The sequence below is a fragment of the Mustela putorius genome, unplaced genomic scaffold, assembly GCF_011764305.1.
Source record: "Mustela putorius furo isolate JIRA1106 unplaced genomic scaffold, ASM1176430v1.1 tig00537350_pilon_pilon_pilon, whole genome shotgun sequence".
Taxonomy (NCBI): domain Eukaryota; kingdom Metazoa; phylum Chordata; class Mammalia; order Carnivora; family Mustelidae; genus Mustela; species Mustela putorius.
Window position 1 is genome coordinate 9,231,903 of NW_025422471.1, and position 24,943 is coordinate 9,256,845.

Genomic DNA, 24,943 nt, shown 5'->3' on the forward strand with positions numbered 1-24,943 from the left:
TTTCCTTCAATAATAATATGGGAGAAAATCAGGGAAATGATCTGGTTACAAAAATGAAACTTGTTAATTGCAAATAATTATTTATATTATAGGAAGGTATGAAGAAGAAAATAAACTTCCATTACCTTTACTATTTTGACACATTTTCTTCATTCATTTTCTAGTCTACCCATTTTAAAAAAGGTAGATTATACCCCATCTCACGTTTACACCACCCCCCTGCAGTTTCTATTCGATCATAAGGATTTTTGTTGTCATTAATTATTCTCTTTAAATAATACTTTGTAATTTCATTATAGTATGTCAGCTGTACGTACCATAATTAATTCTACCCAACATGTCAGTGATTTTTTTGTTATTATAAGCAAAATTGCAGTAATAGTTTTTTCAGATGTTTATTGAATATATTGAAAATCCCATCTCTTGATTTGCCATATTTGTTGCAAGTTTTTCCTATCAACCTTATAAATTTATAAGTTTTGACACTGTAACTTTTTTATTTTACGTAACTCCTGCTATCAGTTTTTTTCCTTTGTGACTCCCTTCATTTTGTTTAAAAAGTTATTTCCTATTCCAAGGTCACTAGATAACTTACCTATATTTTCTTCTGTTTTTATAATTCATCTTTAGTTTTTTTGCTTTTTAATAAGCCTAGAATGTATTTGGGGCTATGTATTTAAGGTAGATCTGAGGTAGAATTGGGCTACCTCAAATAGATCTGAGAGTCTATTTAGGTAGGATTTAACATAATTTTCTGCACATAGTTAACACAAGTACCCAGTAACATACTACGTTCATCTGTATGGTGGATTTATGATGGTGCTTTATCATAAAACAAGCTCTCTTTAAATGTTCATCTTTCATATTTTAATTACTTAAATATCTGGTACAATAAGTGCTTTCTCATTATTTCTGTTTTGCAAAAATTTCTTGGCTATAGCTCTCAATTTATTTTTCCAAACGAATTTATCAAATTCTCCCCGTTTCACTGCACTCCAAACACATTAGGATTTGCTTGAAAATGCACTAAACCTGTACATTCAACAGAAGAATACATTCTTTTAATAATCAGCGTTCCAGTGCAGAGACACCATATCTCTATTTCCTTAATGTAGATTCTGTACATTTCTTATTAAGGCTGTGCTTAAGTGAATCTAGATTTTATTGCTATTGTGAAAAATGTTTTTTCACATGATCATTTCAAACTGGTAAGACAGTATTCTCAATGAATTTTGATTGCATAACCAGCCCCCGTCAAGTTCAGCTTGATTTATTCTGTATGCAGAAAAATATCTGTTAAGAGCACTTTACTTCATAGACATAAATGAATTTAGCCCATGCTTGGGAGAGAAGACACTGAAGGCCACGGAGATGATTAGAACAGACCAGCTTTATAATTAGGGAACAACAGAAGGAGGCACTGGATATCCTTTTTTTTTTCCCCCTAAGTGTACAACTGCATAGGTGAAATTAATGCACTTTGTTTTATTGCTGGGGAGGGAAAAAAAGACAAGAAATTGATGCATTCATGTCCATAATGACAAGTGAAGGGTGACTTCTGGAGACAGCAGGGACCCTGAGAGTACATAATTGTTCTGTATACTCTGAGCCTTCGCATCTCCTGTACCTCATTGTCTGACAGTCCAAATTTTATAAGCAAGATGAATAATGTTGACAGTTGTCTCCCATGAGAATTATATTTAAAATGAAGGCTCTAAGTAACTTCTACCTAAAGGTCATGTTTAGAACTGGCCTCCATGTCTTCAGTCCCACTGTACCCTGTTCTTGGAGGCTGTGCATCCACCTGTCACTCACTTGCCCTTGGTTTCCAAGGTGGCAGGATGCCACGCCCAGCCATGCCCACAGTGCACAAAGTGCTTTAGACTTTTCTCAAGTGAAAGTCAGTATGTAAATGTGCAACATGACGACATTATTATTCTAGCTTTCTGGCTGCTTTCAGCAAGCACTGACTGCCACATGAGGTCTCAAGTGTTCTGGCACAGTGTGGAAGTGTTCAAAAGAAGTTAAAGTAATGAAATTGGATCTACATTTCCATAGAGATTCAAGCTGGCATGGAGGAATGGAGTCATGGAATCAGGGTTGGATGGTCTCCACCAAACAGCCTAGGCAAGTGCCTGTGATGCCAGGCTACTAAGCAGAAATTTCGATCGTGAAAGGCCACCACTATTTCTTCCTCTGGGTCTAAAATTACAGAATGTGCATATTTCCCCCAGGCTCACACCATTCTCTGGGTGCTTTATACTCAATCCCACCCACCCATTCCCTGGAGCACACCAGCTTTGCTTAAATCCAGGACAAGTTTTAAAATGAAGAACTAAGGACCAAGGGAGAAAAATGGTTAGTTAGAATCCTAAAATAGCCTATGCTATTCTATCAACTATGTGACTGTTACACTGAAGAGGTGGGCCAGGCTTACCCTGTATCTGATCTTCCTCAACTACTATTTAGGAAGTGTCTATTTAACGGATTTCAGTTGACCTGGTCTTTTCTTTTTTTTTCCTTCCTTTCTTTTCTTTTTCTTTTTCAGCTTTCATTGCTCACAGATATTCCAGATTTGGTCATTCCAAGACCTTCCCTTTCTCCTACGCCTTTACATGCTTCCCAACTCCCCAACTCTGGCTAAAATGTCGCTGTTCATCAGGGCAATATCATCAGAATCTGAGTCTGGTACTTTGCAACCACCTCTATATTGGCAGAGGTCCGTGATGCTGTGCCCTTTCTCCTCCATCTCCCTTTTTATCCTGAAATTTTCATGGGTTCCTTTATTTAGGTTTAAAAATGTGAGAGGGACAATTCAAGAATTCAAGCACTGAAGAATACCTTTACTCACACAGAATCTCTCTTTTTTCTTAATTGTATTTTAGGACAGTGAAAAAAAGGGATTTATAAATAAAATCTATGCCATCCAGGAGGTTTGTATCAGTGTCCAGAACATCCTAGATGAAGTGGCTTCCTTTGGCGAAAGGATAAAGAAGTGAGTGAGTGATGCTGACATGTGAGCCCTGGCCTTCTGTGGGACAGAGTGTCCATTTGTTTTCCAGAGGGTGAAATGCCACATTGTTTTTGGCAGGGGAGACTCCTTCTGGGTGATCTATTGCTCAGTTTCTTCATTATTTACTTTGTTTCTGTCAGTCTTTGGTTTTATGAAAAGTTCTGTCAATTTGCTTCCTGAAATTTAGAACATATTGGTTGGAAAGAAGTCCTACTTGTAGCTTTGAAGAAATAACACCGTCCTAAATTTTAGCACATTTCCAAGTGAAAGACTTTGTTCTTAAATGGAATATGAAATCGTGATACGAAAAAAATAAACCAAGCTAGATGAGAATTCCAGGTAATCAAGACATATCTTCATTTTATTACTGGTTGTCTTACACGGTCATTGAGGAATTCTTAAAATTATTTTTAAAATCCTATTTTATGTAGCATCCTGCAAAATTTTTCAAATTTATGTATTTAAATAGTTGAAAATCATAGTTACAGATGAAGTAAAGTAACGCACTTTTAATACTTTAAAAAAGGAATCCCCTTTCCTAACTTAAAATATAGCTTCACTAAAAGCTAATGTAAAATTAAGAATACAAGAATATTCTTAAGAATATTTTTTATAATTATAGTCTTAATTTTGCATTACTTGTATTTTACCTGAAATAACTTTATTTACTAATGAACTTCAAAAAACTGTAAATTCAATATGGTGGATTTGCAAGTATTGATGATCCATTAAAAATATATTGAGGCCCCATACTACTAAAGTATGTGAAAATGAGCTACATAATGATTGCTAAATAGTCAATTCAAGACAGGTGCTATATATCCGGATAAGCCTACATATTCCTTGTTTAACGTATCAATTCATTGTTTATTATTTATATTATTCTTCACCAAAATTGTTCCACAGATTTGAATCTTTGGGCATACACATTTAAAAGGAGTAAATTATTTAAACTAAAGGTGTGAGACACTCACCTGATGCTTTTCATATTTCAGGGAATAATGCATTTCACTTTGTATAATTTTTAATATATTTCCACATACGCATAGGTGCTGAGTTTCCATTTTTTAAATATCATATTAGAACAGCCTCCCTCTCACTCCAAATGTACAGCAGCCCTCAGTCTCAGACTTCTGAACACTGATTTCTACATCTTTTTTTCTTCTTTCTCTCCATGTTATTTCCATTTCTAAGAATGTTCCTTTGTTCTGTACACCCTATCTACTGGAGCATTGTGTGAAGTCCTAAATAGGGCATTTCCCTTTTGAGTGTTGTCCTTTCTCTGAGGTACACTGTGTGTGTTGATACCTGATGGAAGTTATCTCATTTATATCATAAGATGCTGGGTCAGCACGGAGGTCAAGCAAATTTATGCCTGAGAAGAAGAAGCTTCTTCATAAGCTTCTTTCTGGGTAGTAGGGGACTTCAGGTGCTTGATCGGAAGACATTATAGCCAGTTGAAGGATATGGCCAGAACCTGGCTGTGGAGCAGCCCTGGGAAAAACTGAGTTTTATAGAACCTTCCACAGGTATAGACAGAGGTATAGGTATAGGGTGAGGTATAGAAACATGAATAGTGTCCACTGAGTCTTACAGGACCCATCTTTTATATTTTAAAATATTAAAATAGAGAAAGTCTCCTGGGATCACATGAGATTAAAATGCATCTATCCAGAAAGCAAACTCAGAAGCAATCATTAACTAGAGAGTGAAAAGCCTCTATAATTACATCTTGTTACTAAATAATCATTCCAGAACTTTCTTGAATTGCATCTTTTTTGGGGGAAGATCATAGTCTAGATTTAGTTTTCATGATGCACTGTAGAAAGAGAAAAGGGCAGTCTTCTTTTCTGACATTAGCTACACTGGTAAGGATTCCTTGCCATTTATCCTTCTAAGAGGAAACAGCAGAACACAGGGAGCCCTTCTAGGAGGCTGTCCCCCAAAAAAGAAAATAAAAGGGTTTTCTGACTGAGGAGCCAGTGCCCTTGCACAGTGAGGAGTGTTGATGGATGGCTCTGAGCTGAGCCCCAGGAAAGCAAGCAGACCCACAGCCTTCTGTTTCTCCACAAGTGTCCGTTAAGGAAGGAAGGCATGATCCTTTCTCAGGTGTCAGTTAAACAGGGCACTCACTCTAGCCATGGGAGGAAAAAGACAAAGAGAAAAGCTAGTCCCCAAGAGTTACCGAAAACAAGACAACGAGACTGATCTAATTTGGGCTCTTTTATTAGGAAAAATAGTTTTAGAGAACACTGGACCTTAGGCAGACACAAAAGGCAAGCTATATGCCCACAAAGCTAAGGATTCACTCCTAGGTGTTAAGCTGAAGCAAAATATAGGAAGAAAATCTCTTAATCATCCTTTACTGGATCAAAAATGGCCCAGGACAAACCGCACCCCAGGTGCACATAACATACATGACCAGGAAATGAGAGAAAACTAAAAATATTCACATTTATCCATCTCACATATAATTTCACAATTTCTTGAGGTGTTTCTGGGGCCCCTGTCACGGCAATAGACTCCCAGAGTTGACTTAGCTCTAAAAATTTCGCTTCGATTCACGTGTTACCATCTCTACCAGTCTGCCTCGAAACAATAAAAGTTGTCCTCATTTTTAAACAGGGAAGGTGAGGTATATAGCAAGATTGATTCCTCTAAAGTCATATGGCAGAATCTAGGCTTTGAATGGAGATTGGATACTTTCTTCACTCTTTTCATTAAATTGTGCTAAAGTGTCCCTCAGCGGTGGTTGTTAGGTCCTACTCAGAGGCTGATTGTTGAGGCAACAGCATGCCCATTAGACGTTAACAGTTATATTCCCAACACTGAGGACTCCATGCAATGCTTCTGTTTTATTATTTTGACATCCCCTCGTAAAAACTAGGAGAGTCACTACAGAATTTCTAAACAAACCCCCCTAAATGATTACAGTCTTTCCATGTTCCATTTCCCTGATTTTCTACATCCTTTTTTTTTTAACCTTCTCTCTCATTTTTCTTTTTGTCCCACTATGTTCCTTCCTGTCTTTAGTAGTCTCTTTTGGTAACTTCCCCCACTTCTGTTCACTGATCCTATTTTCGTTCTTTGTTCTGATGTTCTCTCCCTGTCGACAGGCAGTCTTGCCGCCTTCCCCGACCCGCTGCATTTCCCATCATCTGCAGTATGGGAAGGCTGCAGCCCCATGAGCCAGGCCCTGCTCTAACCCACTTGGCCAGCTTACACTCCATTTTCAGTCTTTCCAACACATCCACCATGTGCTCTCCTTCACCAGAAATAACACAGGGAGAACAGTAGTCAATACTGACTTTATTTCTTAATTATCTCCTTATTTCTGGAAAGGCTAATGATGGCAGGTGAATTTTTACAAGGCTGACAACTCTGTTCCCCCTTCCCAACCTCTAGATCCATTTGAAACGTCACTGAAGCGAAAAGGGAGTATTCCTCAAAGGAATTCTAAACCAGGGAGGATTTACACAACAGTGCAAGAGTCAGGTCTACAGATAGTTGCTGACATTTCATTTCCAGTGTCTGGAATCCAGTGTGAGTTGACAGAAGAAAACGATGTCAGGCCCAGGGGCATTCTCCTCTATGAAAAGTGGGAAAAGACAAGATTGGCTACTTGTTCTCGAAGTAGAAAAACACATTAAAAAAAAATTTTTTTTTATAACCACATAAGGAGTCCCCCAACTAGTGCAACTTCAGACGCTGAAGTCACCTGGGACCATCTGGAAGGGTTGGAGGCAAGACTTGCTTGCGTGGGCCCTGCTTTCGTGAAACTCAGCACATTGTGACTCACCTGTGTCCTCTGATAGGCTCACTACAATCGCCTTCTGTTCGAGAGAAATGCAGTCTTACTTGATCCCTCGTCCAGAGTCTGAGTCAGAACCACATTTATTTTAACCTTTGTTTGAAAAGAGTATGAAGTGCTCCGATTGCTGATGTGTTAATTTCTCATTCAGTACTTTCAACTGGACTGTCCCATTCTTAAGCTGGCTGGCCATTGTAGCCTTCTGTGTGTTCACAGTCATCCTGTACTTCATTCCACTGAGATACATTGTCCTTGTCTGGGGTAAGTAAAGCCTTTTTTTTTTTTTTTTAACTGTCTTAGATATTCCAGGAACAAACTATTTTTATGGGATGAGTTACACTGTCGGTAGTTCCCTGTATTTATGATCATGAAGCTACTCCATGATGAAAAGAGACAGGTCAGTTAAAAATCACAACAGGATAAAGATTTAGGTCTACTTACAAAATGCATTTCTCTTATCTGGCACCATAGGCTCCATCATCCTGTAAACATGTAGTTGTGCAGATTCTTCATATATCAAAGTGTAGCTTTGCCTAGATATCATTCTGATTTATTTTCACCACTTATATGAAAACAGAGGCATTTCGATCCATATGCTGCATTTAGGACAATATGCTTTTGTGCTGTGGTACTTTATCTTGTGGAAGCGTCTGTAAACATGGGACTATATACGGCCGCCTGTTAAAGAGGTCACCTTTAGGATGCAGGAAAAGGGTCCCTGGCCCTGACAGGCTGCTTAGGAATAAGAAACCTGCTTTATGTGTATTAAACAAAAGCGCTTCTGCAAGAACCCATGTTAAAGGTGCTATTTTCCAGTCCTAGTTTTTAATGCCCTTAAGCTGCATGCCAACCGTTCCTACGGCCCTAGATGGCACTTTGATGATAGTTTCAGGACTCTTCATCGTTTTAGGGTTTCTACTCCTTATCTGAGAGAATCCGTGCCCTGAAAAAAATGGTCAGTCTCTATAGTGCACTCACATATAAAACTACATTAATGATATAATTAAACAAGACTGGGGAGACACAGGATTCTCTACTTACCTCTGGCCTGCACACACTTAAGACTGCTAAACATATACAAAATGCAAAGGACCAAAATGGGTATGGATTCCAGAAAACACGTTTACACTAAATGCAAAAAGATCAAAAGGAATGTTTTGTGGTTTTCTTTTTAAGACTTAGAAAGAAAAGTGACAAAGAGGTCTGAGATCCCCACACCCTCTGGTCTTAAGACTCCTTTCTCCCTATTCTTTTTGGTCTGTCCTGCCAGATCCTCAGTAAGCTCTCTTACCCTTCACCATCACTCTGCTTACCTTTACAGCTTGGATAGGGAGGAGAGGGTGGGGGAATGATGGTTTTTTCCCCTTGTTATAATTTAAACAATTTCAAATAAGATAGTACTTGTACTACACAGGGAGAACAGAAAGAGGCCTTTCTTCCTCTGTCTGTTCAAGCCTTCATCTTTCATTCCTTCCTTTGATATATAAAACAGATGCTGTTTTCTTGAAGGAATTAGGGTAGGGCATGAGGTGTGGCAGTTTATTATCTCTAACCTTCTTAGGGTCAGATCTGCCATCTCGGTTGTGATAGGTGATGACTCTCGGTTTGGCTTCCCAGCTCTCTCAGAAACTGGAACCCATGGCAGACATCTGGCTTGGTAACCTGGGGTGGCCTCACTGGCTTGGTCTTCCACGTAATTCTTAGAGAATGTGTTTGGGCCTCTTGTTTCATCAAATGAAATAAAACAAGACCAGTATTTCTGTAGTGTTAGGTGATTGCTGAAATGTTAACTGGAAATTTAAGACATGGGTCTCACATGGGGAGACGGACCAAAATCAAGAATGCAAAAGAAAGTTTATTCTGCTGAACTTCCTGAAGAAGAGCCAAGATGTTCTAAGTTATGGCCCAGTTTTTCCAAGTTTGTTGACTTCCCATAAAGCTGTTAATTTATTTCGTAGATATGAATATGTTGGTCATTTATTAAGTGCAAGATAAATTTTGAAGACTTATCCCATTGAAATTCTCTCTTATGGAATATGCAGAATAGGTACTTCTGGTTTTTTATACATTATTTCGACATTTCTAGCTCATTAAGGTTTTTTGGTTCTATAATAGCTCTAATTTCACCTGCAGTTATCCTTCAACCACATGTACTCTTCAGGTACTATAGAGGATTAACTGTTGAATAATTTAGTATGGGTAGATGGCTCATCTGTAATGGTTCTTGACTATTCTATTCCAAAAGTGATCTAAGTAAATCAATCACAGCATCTTTTGCAAGCATTCCATTTAAATTTTATGTAATTTAAAAGGAAATTGCTTCCTGAAAATCTCAATGCCAGAGCTGTAGAAATGGAAACATTTCATGCCCCTACCCGGCCCCCTGCCCCCACTGTGAGAACTTTTTAAGATCTACTCTCTTAGCAACTTTAGGAAATGCAATGTAATATTATTAACTAGACTCATGCTGCACATTACATCTCATCACTTCTTTTGTAGCTGAAGATGTGTAGCTCTCACCCGTTCTCCCCCATCCTTCCATCGTCCCACCGCCAGCCCCTGGTAACTACCAATCTGGATCTATGAGATTGGCTTATTATTTTTTTAAAATTCCACACACAAGTAAGGTCTTCAGGTGTTTGTCTTAGACTCATTACAGTTAGCGTAATGCTCTAAAGGCCCACCTATGCTGTTGCAAATGGCAAGATTTCCTTGCTTTTTATGGTTGCCAGCCCACTGTATATATATACACCCTAGTTCCTTTATCCACTCATGTGTCAGTGGACGCTGAGGTTGTTTCTGTGTCTGGACTATTAGAAACAGTGCTGCAGTGGGTATGGGCCAGGGAAGTGTATTTTTGAGTTTGTGTTTTTCTTTTCTTTGGATAAATATCCAGAAAAGGAATTGCAAGAACATAGGGCAGTTCCATTTTTCTTTTATTTAGGACTGTCCATTGTTTTTCATAGTGCACCAGGTTACATTTTCACCAATAGTGGAAGAGCATTTCCATTTCTCTACATGTCTGCCAATACTTGTATTCCTTGCCTTTTTGATAACAGCTATTCTAACAGGTGTGAGGTGATATCTCAAAGTGTTCTTGATTTGCAGTCCCCTGATAATTAGTGATGTTGAGCATCTTTTCACATCCCGTGTGGCCATCCGTAGGTCTTATTTGGAAAAATGTCTATTTAGATCCTCTGCCTGTTTAAGTGGATTGTGTTTTTGTTTTTGCTAGTGAGTTGTATTGTTCTTTATGTATTTTGGATATTAGCCCACAGCAGAGGTAAGATTTGCAAATATTGTCTCCCATTCAGCAGGCTGCTTTTCATCTTATTGATGGTTTGCTTTGCTGTGCAGAAGGTTTTTAGTAGGATATGGTCTTGTTTATTTTTACTTTTCTTGTTTTTGCTTTTTGGAGTCAAATCTGAAATGTTGCCAAGACCAATGTCAGGAAGCTTACTGCCTTTATTTTCTTCTTGGTAGTTTTATGGCTTCTGGTCTTACATTCAAATCTCTAATCCATTTTGAGTTAATTTTTGGATATGAGGTAGTAGTCCATTTTCATTCTTTTGCATGTGGTTGTCCAGTTTTCCAACACCACTTATGACATTGTTCTTCCTCCATTGTCTAGTCTTATTTTGTCATAAATTTATTGATCATATATGTGTGGGTTTACTTCCACACTTTCTATTCTGTTCCATTGATCCATGTGTCTGTTTTTAATGCCAGTATCATACTGTGATAACAGGGAATGTAATGCCTCTGGCTTTGTGGTTCTTTCTCAAGATTGCTTTGGTTGTTTGGGATCATCTGTGGTTCCACATAAATTTTAGGTTGGTTTGCTCTACTCCTGTGAAAAATGCCATTGAAATTTTGGTAAGGATTGCATTGCATCTGTAGGCTACTTTTGGGCAGTATGAAACATTTTAACATGATTCTTCCTATTCATGAACATGGACTATTTTCCCATTTATGTGTGTTGTCTTTAATTTCTTTATGTCTTAACAGTTTTCAGTGTATAGGTCTTTCACTTCCTTCTTTAAATTTATTCATAGGTATTTTTTATTCGATTATGAATGGTACTGTTCTTAATTTCTCTGATAGCTCATTATTAATGTATAGAAACAAAAAAAGATTTTTATTGATTTTGTATCCTTGGTTTGCAAATTGGCCCTCAAACAAAAAGTGCATAGACTGATGAAAGAGGCAGACCATTTCAGACTGGTAGGTGGCAGATTTAATATACAAGGGAACTCACTTATGAGGCTTGTTTTGGGTGGCTACAGGCAAGTAAATCTCCACCTCTGCCCACCAAAATCTAAAAGTTTACATAGAATAATTAACTGGGCTCAGTCCCATAAACTGTTCAGCTGCTCTTAATAACACCTTACTCTTTCAAGGCTACATCCTTGGAGCAATTTCCACTGTGGGAACTGTGGGCAGAATATATATTTCAAAACCCAAAGTGTGAGAAGCCACCAATTGTCAGAGTTCAGCAACCAGGTCAACCATAGGTGATATCCTCTCCAATCTTCTCCATTACCTCTTCCCTCAAATCCTGAAGCTTCACTGAATTCACTCATTCCTTTGTGTATGTGTGTATAATCTTTAGACTTTTCTACATGTAACATGTCATTTGCACATATTCCATTTTTCTTTCCAATTTCTGTGTTTTTATTTCTTTCTCTTGCCTGATTGCTCAGGCTAGGAATTCCAGGACTCTGTTGAATAAAAATGGTGAGAGTGGACATACTTATCTTGTTGCTGAACTTATGTTAAAAGCCTTCAGCTTTTCACCACCAAGTATGATGTTAGCTATGGGCTGTCATATATGGCCTTTATTATATTGAGGTATGTTCCCTATGTATCCACTTTGTGGAGCGTTTTTATCATCAGTGGATGTTGAATTTTGTCAAATGCTTTTCTGCATCTATTGAGATGATCATCTGATTTTTATCCTTCATTTTCGTAACATGGTGTTATCACACTGATTGATTTGCAAATGATGTACCATCCTTGCATCCCTGGAATAAATCTAAATTAATTGTGGTGAACAAGACTTTTAATTATTCAATGCAGTTTACTAATATTTTGTTGAGGATTTTTTCACTTCTGTTCATCAGAGATATTGGCTTGTATTTGTGTGTGTCTGTGTGTGTGTGGTGTCCTTGTCTAGTTTTGGAAAGAGAGTAATGCTGGCCTCATAAAATGAGTTTGGAAATGTTCCCTCCTCTTCTAGTTTTTGGAAGAGTATGAAAAATTGCTCTTCTTTGAGTGTTTGGTAGAATTCACCAGTGAAGCTGTCTGGTCGTGTTTGTTGGGAGGTTTTTGATTACTGATTCAGCTGCCTTCCTGGTAATCAGTCTGAATAGAAATTTTCTATTTCTTCATGATTCAGTCTTAGGAGATTGTATATATCTAGTAACTTAACCATTTCTTTTAGGTTTCCATTCGTTGGCATGTAATTGTTCATATTAGTCTCTTAGGATCCTTTACACTTCTGTGGTTTCAGGTTTATCATATCCTCTCTTTCAGTTCTGATTTTATTTGAATCTTTTTTTCTCGGCAAGTCTCTAGCTAAAGGTTTGCCATTTACTCATTTTTGTCCTACGAATCAGCTCTGAACTTTATTATTCTGTTCCTTCTATAACTTTGGGTTTTGTTTATTGTTCCTTTTTTAGTTCTTTGAAATAAAAAGTTAGGTTGACTTTTTTTTCATCGAGGTAGGCATTTATTGGTATAAAGTTACCTTATAGAACTGCTTTGGTTGTACTCCATACATATTGGTAAGTTGTATTTCTGTTTTCATTTTTCTCAAGGTATTCTTTTATTTCTTCATTAATGCATTGGTTTTAGTAGCATGTTATTCAGTCTCCCCAGACTAGTGCATTTTCCAGTTTTCTTCTTGTAATTGATTTCTAGATTCCTTCCATTGTGTTGAAAAGATGCAGGATATGATTTCAGTCTTCTTTATTGAGACCTATTTTGTGGCTTCACATATGAGCTGTCCTAGAGAATGCTTTTGTTTTTGTTTTAAAGATTTTATTTATTTATTTGACAGAGAGAGAGAGAGAGAGATCACAAGTGGGCAGAGCAGCAGGCAGAGATAGAGGGGGAAGCAGGTTACCTGTTGAGCAGAGAGCCCCATGCAGGGCTTGATCCCAGGACCCTGAGATCATGACTTCAGCTAAAGGCAGAGGCTTAACCCACTGAGCCACCCAGGTGCCCCTGTCCTAGAGAATGTTCTATGTGCACTTGGGAAAGAACTTATAGTCTCCTGCTTTTGGATAGAATGTTCTATCAATGTCTGTTAGGTCCATATGGTCTAACATGTCATTTAAGGCTGATGTTTCCTTATTGGTTTTCTGCCTTGATGATCTAGGTGGTGATGTGAAGTTTTAAAGTACTCTAGTATTATATTGCTATTTCTCCCTTTGTGTCTTTTAATATTTCAGGTGTTCCTGTGTTGGCTGTATAAATATTATAAAATATTACATCCTTTTGCTGGGTTGGCCCCTTTATCATTATGTAATACCTTCCTTAGTCTCTTATTACAGTTTTTGTTTGTCCAATGTAAGCATAGCTACCTACTCAAGCTTGCTTTTAGTTTTCATATGCATGGAGTAGGTTTTTCCATTCCTTCACTTTCAGTCTGTGTGTCTTTGCATCTGAAGTGCATCTCTTCTAGACAGTATAGACAGACAGGTGGATAGGTCTTGCTTTTTTATACATTCAGCCATCTGATACTTTTGACTAGAGAATCTATCTTATTTAAACTAATTACTGATAGGTAGGTACCTATTGGCATTTTGTTAATGTTTTCTGTTTTGTAGTTCCTGTGTTCCTTTCTTCTTTTGTGATTTGATGACTTTCCTCGCTGGTGTGCTTTGACTGCTTTATTATCTTTTGTGTATCTAGATTAGGTTTTTGCCTTGCAGTTACCAGGAGGCTTACATATTAGAACTTGTAATAGTCCATTTTAAGTTGTTAACAATGTAACTCTGGTTGTGTTCTAAAGCTCTACATTTTAACTCTTCACCCCCCATATTCTGTTTTTGAGGTTACATTTAACATATTTTAATCTTATGAATTCCTTAACTAATTACTGTAGTAATTAGTAGTTATATTTGGGGGGCTCCTCATGAGTATCTACGTTCTTTTCAAGGAGATGCCAGTGTGGTGTAACGATGGTATCCCACAGCATACATTTCCCCAGAGCACTTTCCTATGCCTCTAAATGTGTGCCAGACTTGAAGCTTGCCATGCAGGCTTGAAGCTCCAGGACAATCTAATAGGTCTCTTTCACAGACTGTGGATGTGTTTTAGCCTAATGTCTGTGCAGTGCCCTGGGGGTGGCAGCCTTCCAAAAACTCTCTCTGTAACTGTTATCAGTCGTGTGGAACCCAGAAATACAAGAGCTCGGAGATCAAGGGCTACTCCCTCAGTGGCAGCTATAAAAACCAGGGCACCAGGGATATGTAAAACCTCCCCTCTGAGAGAGACTGCTGTTCCAGAGCATGGCATAGAGCCTGCTCACCAAGGTTTCTGGAGAAGTCTACAGTCAGCCCTTACATGTGTGTTTAATTAGAAGCCTGCCCCTTAGGCAGGAACTGGGATGGTAAGCTTAGGGGTTTGTGACAAAGGCTGGGCATCTGAGTCTGTTGCCTCTAGCTATGTCCTCAGGGTTGTGGCTGTTTAAAAACTCTTTTTGCTTTGGTTACAGTCCTGTGGGACCTGTGAGCATAACCACGTTAGCCACCACAGCCAGGTGATAAACCGGTGTCCCCCAGCAGCAGCTACAAAAGTCAGGGGTATCAAATAAGGACAGAAGCTCCATACTGGGAGATATTTAAAAGCTATAGTGAGGCAGAGAGTGCAAAGACTGCATCTAGCGGACTCTGTTCTCTGAGAAGCCTATAAACTCTTAAAATGTGCCAGACCAGAGGGTTAAGCAGCAGCTCAAAGCTCCTCCATAAGCAAATCGGCTTCTTTCTCAGAAAGAGTGGGGGTGTCTAACAGTCTGCTATCTGTACAGTGTCCTGGGGATGACAGTCTGCCAAGAATGGTCTGAGTGTTAGAGTCCCACGCAACTCAGGAATGGAAGCAGCCCTGGCCTGCTGAGCCCAGCAATCAAGGGGTGTCCCTTTGCTGGCAGCCACAAAAACCAAAGCACTAGATGTACGTAAAAGCTCCCCTCCAGAAAAAGTTGGTGCTCTGAAGCATGGCAGAGGGACAGCATGAAGCTGGTGCCTGCCAGCTGGAGGGTAAAAATGGCACCCACCAGCTTTACAAGGCAGATAGAGGGAGCAGAGTATCCCAGTAGGCCCCGGCCCCTCCAGCTGAAGCTTTAAGGGTATATGAAAGAGATTCATTTGCTAAAGTCTGGGTGCTTTTCTAATGGCTGCTTCTGTGCTGTACTCTCGGGAAAGTGAGTCTTCACTTGAGCCCTCTGAGGCATGTTTCAGTTCACTACAGCTCTTTATGTCATGATTTTCAAAGCCAGCTCACCTCTCAGGTGCAGGACTTAAAAGCTGGGATGCCTGATGGAGGGTATAACCTGCTGCTCTTCAGAAAGAAGCTCCGTGTTTGTGAGTTACATTGTAATCGTGGGTTGCCTTTGCTGGGGTAGGATTTATAATGAGCTTTTGTCACAGCCTCTCCTACTCACTTCCATTGGCCTTTTGCTTGTTTCTCTGATGTGAAGTCACTCAGCCAGTTTTCAAGTCTGTCTCAGAGGGAATTGTTCCATAGGTAGCTGCAGATTTGGTGTATACATGGGAGGAGGTGAGCTCAAGATCTTCCTACCTTGCCCTGTTGAGCCACCTCCTAGATGTAAAACCAGACATAAAATTGGGGTACCATACACATGTCAAGTCTCCCCTCAGGGAGATGCTGACCATCTGTGGAATGTGGCACAGGGAGCATGTGGAGATAGCATCCACCAGCTGGAGCAAGGCAGAGGGAAAGTGCAGAGATGGCACCCCAGTCTCTGGCTCCAGAGAGTACCCCGGCAGTCCCTTGTAGGTATGTCTAACCAGCGGCCCACCCCTCAGGCTAATGTTCCAAGACAAGCAAATGAGTCTCTCCTGAAGTCCCGGTAACCCTCAATTAACTGTTTCTATGTTGGGTCCTGGGGTGACGCCAAGCACACAAGTCCTTTAAGAACCATTTTTCAGATCACCATAGCCTTGCGGGTCTCGTGGACCTGAGCCCCATTGCTTTTCAAAGGTGGATATTTTGGAGAGTCCCCTCATAGGTGCATGTGTTAAAAGCTGGGGCTGCCTGATGTGGGGCTCAAACCCTTCACTCAAGAAGCTTCAGCTTTTGAGTTCCCTCCGGACCCTGGTTGCCACACAGGGAGTAAGGGTGATGCTGAGTTTAGGTCCCAGCCTCTCCTACCTGCTTCAGAGTGAGACTTCCCTGAGCACCAGATATGTGGGAGGAGAGTTCAGGATCCTCTTGCGTCACCATCTTTAAAGCTGTTTTTTTTGTTTGTTTGTTTTTCTTTAAAGGTGGTAGTAAACTCTTTCTCACTTCAGGTCATTAAAAAAACAAAAATACCCCACAAGGACAGCTGTCTTCTAAACATTCGGTTTGCATAACATTAACACCTCCCCCCACTCCAAAAAACCAGAACCGTTTCTCTTTTGAAAAAGAGAAAACCAGTAAGTCAGACTTTTTGCCTTGAGAAGTTTCATCACAGATGAAATACTAAAGCAAGTCTTCTAAGTAATATGACACTGAGTGGCAAAGCCAGACACAACCTTGTATGTACATCCTTGCCAGGTTTGTTTGTATGTGCATCCAAGCCTTTCCTATGGGAAGCACCACTGAAGTACAGAGAGAAAGCTAGAGCTGCCCTTGAGTTGGGATGTAGTAAGGAAGGGGACAAAGGAAAGGAGAGAGAGAAACACAGGAAAGGGGAGAGGGAGGAAACAGAGGGTATTGGTTCATTCAGTGGAGACTGAAGAGCAGCCTAATCTAGATCTTTGAATCACTGCAACATATGGAAATATATGTGATTTTTGTAATTCCTAACTCTGGAGTTTCAATAATGTTTTGACCGATCACTTTTTCAGGCATCAATAAATTTACAAAAAAGCTTCGGAGTCCATATGCAATTGATAACAATGAACTACTTGACTTCCTTTCCAGAGTCCCTTCAGATGTACAAGTGGTATGTAGGTTTCACTATTACTCTTATTTAACATAGGATGGAATTGGGTTTTCACTTTTTATCCTTTTAATTTCAAAGGTTTTAGAAGAGACAGTTAAAGTTAAAAAGTTAAGCTACTTAAAGTTTAAAGCCGTAGCAGATTTTGCCTTTCAGGCATTTAGCCCACTTGGGGTGTTACCCAAGAAGAACTTTTATAAAGCATGGGGAATGGAGAATGAAAGAGGGTTGCATCAAGAACCTACCAGAGCTCATAGGGGCAATTTTCCTCCAAGGGAGGTTCACCTGATTTGTGAAGGGAAGACATCATTACCTGATGAGAGGAAAGGGGAATATAGATGATGAAAGCAAAAGGTGCCAGTGAACATCTGAAAAACAAACAAACAAACAAACAAAGAAACACTTCTTAGCATAATTTGCAGGAAATAAGTGAATTTTAAAAATGCAGCTTTTGGAGACCGTTAGGGGTGGAGAGTAACTGCATTTTCAAGATTGGGGCACATCTCAGTCTTTCAAAATTCTTTGAGGTTAACTACTTTTGCCCACTAGTCATCAGCCATTCTCTTTATAAATGAGCAATATTTTTATCAAAATCTTGACACTATGTTGGAGCAATACCTTTCTTCCTTTGTTTCAGCTGAATTTTTGATTTGGTATCCAACGTGAGAATAGGCTGGAGGGAGATTAAGCCTAAACTAAACAAACAGTAAATTGCAAAGAACCATTATTCAGCCTTTCAAAATTAAGATGGTTTTGCTTTTAATCTAATGTGTTACTGACAGTGAAGAGGCAGCCTATTACCAATGTTCACAGCAGTGCTCTCACGTAATTTCTGGCAGGATTTCCCTGCTCTATCATTCTATTGTTTTCTGCATCCCAGCTGCAGATCCCATAGACCTTCCAGGGTTGAGTGCTCTTCCCACCCCTGCCTCCAAGCAGTCTCTCATTCCTTTGCTTTTCCTTCCTTTGCCAGAAAGTGACCACCTGACCAGTCTTTCTCTGAACTCTGTTTAAACAGGTGCAATACCAAGAACTGAAACCAGATCCTTCTCACAGTCCATGTAAAAGGAAGAAAAACAATCTTGGCTAGCCAGCTCCCAGCACTAAGGAGCCCAGCATCTGTTTGGGAAGATAAAAGAAAAAGCCTTCAGCCTCAGCAGCATTTCCTTTCTTCCTGCTTTTTATTTATTTTGCCTTTTTATCATGATCGAGAGAATTTGTAAATAGTGTACAAAGGCATATGTCTTTGAAAATATACTTCCATTGTACAGACTCAATTTGATAAAGGTTTAGCTGTTGCTGTGTGAAAGCCTTGTTGGCTGCGGATAATATTATAACACACTGGAACAACAAACAGAAGAATGGTAACACTGGGAGATATGTACTTCTCTAATTACGAATAGAAGCACTAGAATATTACATTAAATGCTCAGCTGTGCTCTGATTAAATCTACATAAAATGTAAATGTCAATTTGATTTTTAAAGTTTTTTTTTATGTAACTTTTTTATCTGAAAAGTAATCCATTACAGTTTTCTATGTTTTATACATTTCAAAAGGGAAGGGGGAATCCCAAAATCTGAATTATGGAACAGATGCATTTCAATTTAACATAGATGCTGACTTCAGATTCTGACTTTCATTCCTGTGCAAATTACTGAGATATGACTTGGCTTATTTTAAGCTAATGAGTGAAGGTACATTCACTCTGTCAGGATAATCTTCCACACTCTACAAAGAAAACTTTCAAACCTTCTATCATTCCATCTAAAACCTTAAAATCTCCACAGGATTACACATAAATACTGCCAAGTTTATAAATGATTGCCTATCTGAATTTTTATACCTACCACTTCTTTAATTTGTACCGAGTTAGCAAGTTAGCAACCCCGTTCAGTTGTCAAGAATACTAGCAAACTAAATCCGTGTTGCTTTTGGTGTCTCTGTGCATCTAAAAATACTTAATACTCAAGTGTTATCACACACACAAAAAAGTATCTTCTTTCTCATAGATTATTGAAATGCTTTAATGCATAGTATGATTTTTGTTAGTGTGAATTTTAATGTAAAGAATGCTAGTGTGCTAAGTGATATGCCAGTGTTTCATTACATTCATTTATAGAAAAACTAATCATTCTTGATAAAATGAATGCATGAAACCTAATTTGTTTAAAAAAAAAAAAAAAAAAACCAAAAACCAAAAAACAGAAAACTGCTTATGGGGAGGGGAGAGTTTGCCTTTAAAAAAATGTTTCACTACTTACCAGAGAATCTATACTTAAAAATTGCATTCCCAAGACTTATGGTAGTTTTTGTACCTGGCTCCCTGATAAATCAAGGGAGTATACCTCTGGAGAGAGAAATAATTTGGTAAGAATGTTTTACTTCCCTGACTGGGTAGGGGATTAAGCTTGGCTGAAAATGCTGTAGAAAATGTTTTGCACTACTTTATTAATAGACTGGGAAGGGGTGAAGGGGGGGGTTATGATGGAAAAACATAGAAAAGCTAGAAGCCAGAAATATATATTTCACTCTAAAGGAAGAGACTTTAAAAATAAATTTAATCTCATCAAAGCTAATTTTTAAAGTATTTTTATTTTAAAGCAACGTTGTTAAATACTATTTCTTATGATAGAACTATTTTGATCTGTTTATACACTATGCTTGAAAGAGAATGTCAATTAAATTCCCTTTCTACAGAAAGGGTTTGACCTCAATATGCTCTATTTAGCTCACCGTGTTTATAATGACATGCTTCTATCTGCATACCATCACTGTTTGTGGCTTAGACATAATACTTCATGAAGCTGATGTTACCAGAGAAAGTTTATTGATGGGATAATTTGTTTGAAATACCTTTTGATTATACCTTGTGTGAGATTTACGTTCCGTGCTGACAGTGTCTACTCAAATGTCTACAAGCCTGATATTGTACAACCTCAGATCTACCTAGTGCATAGTAACCATTAACAGATGCCTAATTTTTGTTTCATTCTACCAACTTTCAGATGTTAAATTCAGTGGTAATGTTGACTCTACATTCACTGCATTAAATAAAAAAAAATCTTTTCTAAGTATAATTAGTACTCCTTTCTTTTCCTTTCCTTTATTTGGGGGGGGTGGTTTGAGAGAGACTTGCTGGAGGATTGTTTGTATATTCTTATAAATGATACTTGAGAGATTAGGTTTGGTTTGGACAAAAAAAAAGCCTTTTCTGAAACCTTGACTATCATATGAAAGGGACTACTTTCGAAGGAGTGAGCATGCAATGATGTTGATAGAAGATTAAGAACTATCTTGAGGCATGAAATAATATTCAGAGGAATCCTTGCTGTTTTAAAAACTATATTCACAGGCTGAAAAGAAACCGTCTAATAAAATTTTAACTCTTTTCCCTTTTCACAAAGGTACAGTTTTGCCTTTTGAAAGCTGTTTACCTTGATTTAGTTTTCAAAGATTTTCCATTTAAATATTTTAAGAGATCTTTATGAGATTCGATGTCACTCCAAATAGGTGTGAGACTGCTAAATCTGGTAATGTTGTCAACTATTAAATATATTCCTCATTGTCTTTCAGTGAGTAAATTCACTAAAGGTCATTATTAATTGTGGTAATTCTTAAGAAAGGCATATTTTAAACTTTTCATTTACCAAAAAAACACATAATACTTGCTCATTTTGGTACTGTTCCACAGATTCAAGCTGACAGATGCTATATGGATTTCAAATTATATATGAACCATACTAAATACTAGGATAATCTGAACTGAAAGATTAAAAAAAGAAAAAAATTAAGTGCTCTCCATGTCTTAAGTAAGGCTTGAACTCCCAACGCTAGGATCAAGAGTCTCATGCTCCACCGAATGAGCCAGCCAGGACCCCCAAACTGAAAGACTTTTTTTAAAATGACTTTGCTTTGTGACACATTTATTGAATACCTATTACTATTATAAGACTTGCCCTGTCACAGGCAGTGATTCAACTAGTGACAGTATATTAAAATCAAATTTGGAGCTAAAGTATAGTAACAAAATTTAATCAATAGGTTTTTGAAAGTATCTTTTATAGAATTTTATTCTATTTTTTCTGAGTAGCTCAATTTATTAAATTTATAATTTAAAAATTTTTAAAATTTAAATTCAATTAGCCAACATATAGTAGTACATCATTAGTTTTTGATGTAGTATTCATTGATTCATTGGCTGCGTATAAGCCAGTGTTCATCACATCACATGCCCTCCTTAATACCCATCCACCTCCCCTCTGCAACTGTTTCCCAGAGTCAAGAGTAGGCTCTCTACACTATTTAAGAATTTTATTCTATATATAAAAGTGAAAAAAAATTCGGTAGTAAGCTCTCTTATTCAGGGACCATGGGAACTTTTTTTTCCCACTTTGATCTTAATATCCAAATGCCCGTAATGCTGTAAGTGATCTAATTTTGTGTTAACTAGTCTTATTCGGAGGCTTTAATTTCAGTTTATGCACTACGTGGTACATTACATGTACCTCAATATTTCTGAGTTTTGTACTCATCATCAAAAGCAAATAAAAAAGCTGTACTATCAGGCAATTGATGTTCCAGAAAATCAAGTAAAGAGATCGACCATTAAACTTCTTGCAAAAGCTTCAGGTATTGTTAAAGGAATGCTTATTTAAATTCTGGGATTTTAAATGTCGAGTGTGAGTATGTGTATGTGTACAGATGCCAATTCATTTGTTTGATTAGAGTATCCAGAATCAGCCTTTTCTAACTGTTCAGTCAAGTATGAATTAAAACCACATAAAAAATGTAATGAATACTTACAACAGTGTCATTCCTTGCAATTATACTTCCCTTCCCTGGGATGACTGGTGTAACTCACTGAAAGAAAAAACATAAAACCTTTTTTGGGGTGAAAATGTTAGATCTTATGCCTTAGTTTCTATGTTTGTACAGTGGCAGTCACATCGTAGAATTTATATCAGCTGAGTCTAGAGATTTAAGAAACACTAAACAAAATGTCTCATTATATAAGAATCCTATGCAAAAAACTCCCCAAACAGTAAATGTACAAAGTGGTCACATGCCGCCAAAGCTAACACCACTGTGAAAGGTTTGCTGGAAGGTAATGATTATGCAAACACTTTCCCTAGGGGATTTGTGCTAAGAACCAAAAGAAGTGTAACAAATACATAAATGGTCTCAAATGAGTTTTAATTTATTGAGATCTTCCTTTTTTCACATTCTAAATTAATAACAAAGAAGTGCTCCCTCAAATGCACAAGCTGTATTTTTGTAGACAGGTTTTTTTTTTTTTTTTTAATATGATGCTTGTGTCTCCACACGTTACTGAACAATTATAAAACTCCATTAAAAAAAAAAAAAAGAGGCACTGCTGTTTCTAGGGAATTAATAGCATGATTATATTAAGCTGAAAGCTTTATTTGTATTAAAAACAGAAATAGGTAAGTAGCTTTGCCAAAGTTTTCTCAGTCTATAGCAAAAGTAAACATGCAACATAATTCTCCCATGTTGAAGATTTTCCTGTGCTCCTTCAAGAGAAAAGGAGCGACCAACCTGAGTCAGTGAAGAAACCTGCAAAGCACATCTTCTCAGGAGGAAGAGATCCTAAGACCTGGCTTGTTACTGCTACTGTGGCAAGACAGCAGGATAGGCTCAGTTCCAGTTCCTATCAAAGACAAGCTTCACAATGGCATAAGGCAACATTTTATTTTGCTGGAATTCAAATAGTAAAAAGTTTAGGGGAAATGCCGACTGCATAAAGAAAGGAGCACACTTGGCCCCAACCACTCTTACCAGCTCTTGATCACAGGAGACCCACCTGCGACAAGTCAACAGTAATTAGAGAGGCAGCTGGGCTACAGAAGGGAGCTGAGAGGAAGGGTACCACTTCTTGGCTTTATTAGAAACCTTACAACTCAAGTTGACATAATTCCCTCAAAACATCCCTCCTTTGTATAGCAATGATGATGACAATTATAAGCCCAAATCTGTGTATAAACTATAATAGTGAAATCATGGAAAATAGTTTACTTCTGTCAAGAACTAATAAACTCTTGAAAAACTCTGATCAAGACTTAAGTGTCTATTATCTATTATACAGAGGGATAATGTATGTGTTTCTGTTGACTTATGTAACACGGGAGGCAACTAACTCAAGTTCTGACTGGATCTTACACAATGGTATTCTTACCCCTTACCTTTGATCTGGAACTCTTACACAGCAGATTCTGTTAACATACAGAACTAGCAAATTTACAGCAGGGTCTTTGAAGCACCTGGGAACCACTGGGAAAAGTCAAATACTTCTTATGTTTGAAAAACTACTTTTAAAATAGATCAATGTGGTGGTCCGTTTTATTTGTTTGAAGTTGAACATTACTTTAAAAATTTCCCTGTAGGATTAGAAAAAAAAAATGCATCTTCGGATATAATAGAGAAAACCTTTTTTGGGGGGGGGGGTCAACACAAAACATCTGGCACTTGATAACCAGGAGTCAGGCACACCAACTCTCCTGGGGTGGGGTAGCAGGTACACACCATTCTTGTGGCACTATGATGTTAATGCAGAGAACACAGAAGTACCTGATACTCCATGATCTCCCATAACTGTGACAACCCCCCAAGAAGCAGGTGAGAAATCCTCCCCCCTCAGACACATTAATGTGATATACCCTAGTGTACTGTAGTTACATTACTGGTATCCAATGAGTTTATATAAAATCATTGTTAAAATATTCTATTTCAATTATACTCCTTAAAACAATACCTTAAAAGAAACCATTTTCCTGGCCTTCACAGAAGAGGTGCCAAATAATATGCTCTGGAGAACAATGGCAAAGACACTTTAACTCAGAATTCTCTCAGTGAACAACCAACTGCCTGTATCTGCCATAGTGCTGCAAATAATAAAATCAATAGTAAAAAAGGGAATTTTTCCCAAACCCCCTCCCCCAGCAACCTGGTGATTCACAGACCTGTACCCCTGGGGATAAAAATATATGTTTATAAAAAATAAAAAATAAAAATTATATTATCTTAAAAAAAAAAAAAAAGGGAATTTTTTCCAGGTCTGTGATGATTTAAGAAAAAAACTTTTGGTAACACAGAAGCAACCTCTCTTCAAATAGATTCAAATGTAGCCTTCATTCAATCTGAGTGTTCTCCCTGCATTTTGGTGTCGAATCTGAAAAAAAAAAATCAGACAAATTCTTTAGGTTCTACGAATACTTCTGAAATGAGAAAAGGCCAAGAGTGAAGCTATGTTTTCATGACTCCCCATGATAATTACATGGAGGAAGTTTCATCTTTGGTAATTGAAGAATCTTCCTAGAGGAATGACCCCAACACGGTTACACACTAGTTGGAAAGCGGTTAAAAGGGGACTGAAGCAGCCTGCCAGTAAAAGGATGGGCCAGATTCACTCTTAAAGGAGGGGGCATATAGTGCAGGTATATATTTTTTTTAGAGATCCGCATTAGATGGTACTGTGTTTAATTACAACCTTCCCTGAAGAAAAATGGCATATTTTAAAATGTACTTTACATTTTAAAAGTCCAGTTATATGTCAGTTTAAATAAGAGCTTTAGAAAATTTTCAAGACTTGATTCGCATTTATCTTAAGAGCACTACTTTCAAAAATAAGAGTTACTGGCATTATAAATAAAAATCATGTTACAGAAAAACTTGGAGAAGTGACTCTTCAAAATTCTATCATAAATACATCACTATTAGCAATGTATTTACCTGTAATTTTTTCCACCATGTAATTATATTTGAAGTAAGTTTTAATTACATCCCATTTTTTAAAAAAGAACTAAAATTAGTCAAGAAAAATAGCTTTGGGAAACCCACTCTAACCACTTTTTATAAATGGCTCTTCACTTCTTAAGCCCATTTCCTCCAATAACATGACTTTGTATGAACTTACACATTATTTGAAA

At 37.9% G+C, this 24,943-nt stretch overlaps 1 protein-coding gene across 10 annotated transcripts in view; it reads left to right on the forward strand.

Moving 5' to 3' along the window:
* MCTP1 (multiple C2 and transmembrane domain containing 1) overlaps positions 1-20,077 on the forward strand; it is a 526,997-nt gene extending 506,920 nt beyond the window's left edge. For 7 of the 10 annotated variants that reach the window (XM_013044488.2, XM_013044487.2, XM_013044489.2 and 4 more), the window contains 4 exons: positions 2,886-2,995; positions 6,976-7,085; positions 16,904-17,001; positions 18,017-20,077. In XM_013044488.2, coding sequence (XP_012899942.1) covers positions 2,886-2,995; positions 6,976-7,085; positions 16,904-17,001; positions 18,017-18,088 — 390 coding nt within the window. In that variant the 3' untranslated portion in view covers positions 18,089-20,077. The remainder of the gene's footprint in view (positions 1-2,885; positions 2,996-6,975; positions 7,086-16,903; positions 17,002-18,016) is intronic. The other 3 variants (XR_006605000.1, XM_045074453.1, XM_045074454.1) reach the window with 3 other exon arrangements.
* The last annotated feature ends 4,866 nt before the right edge of the window (positions 20,078-24,943 follow it).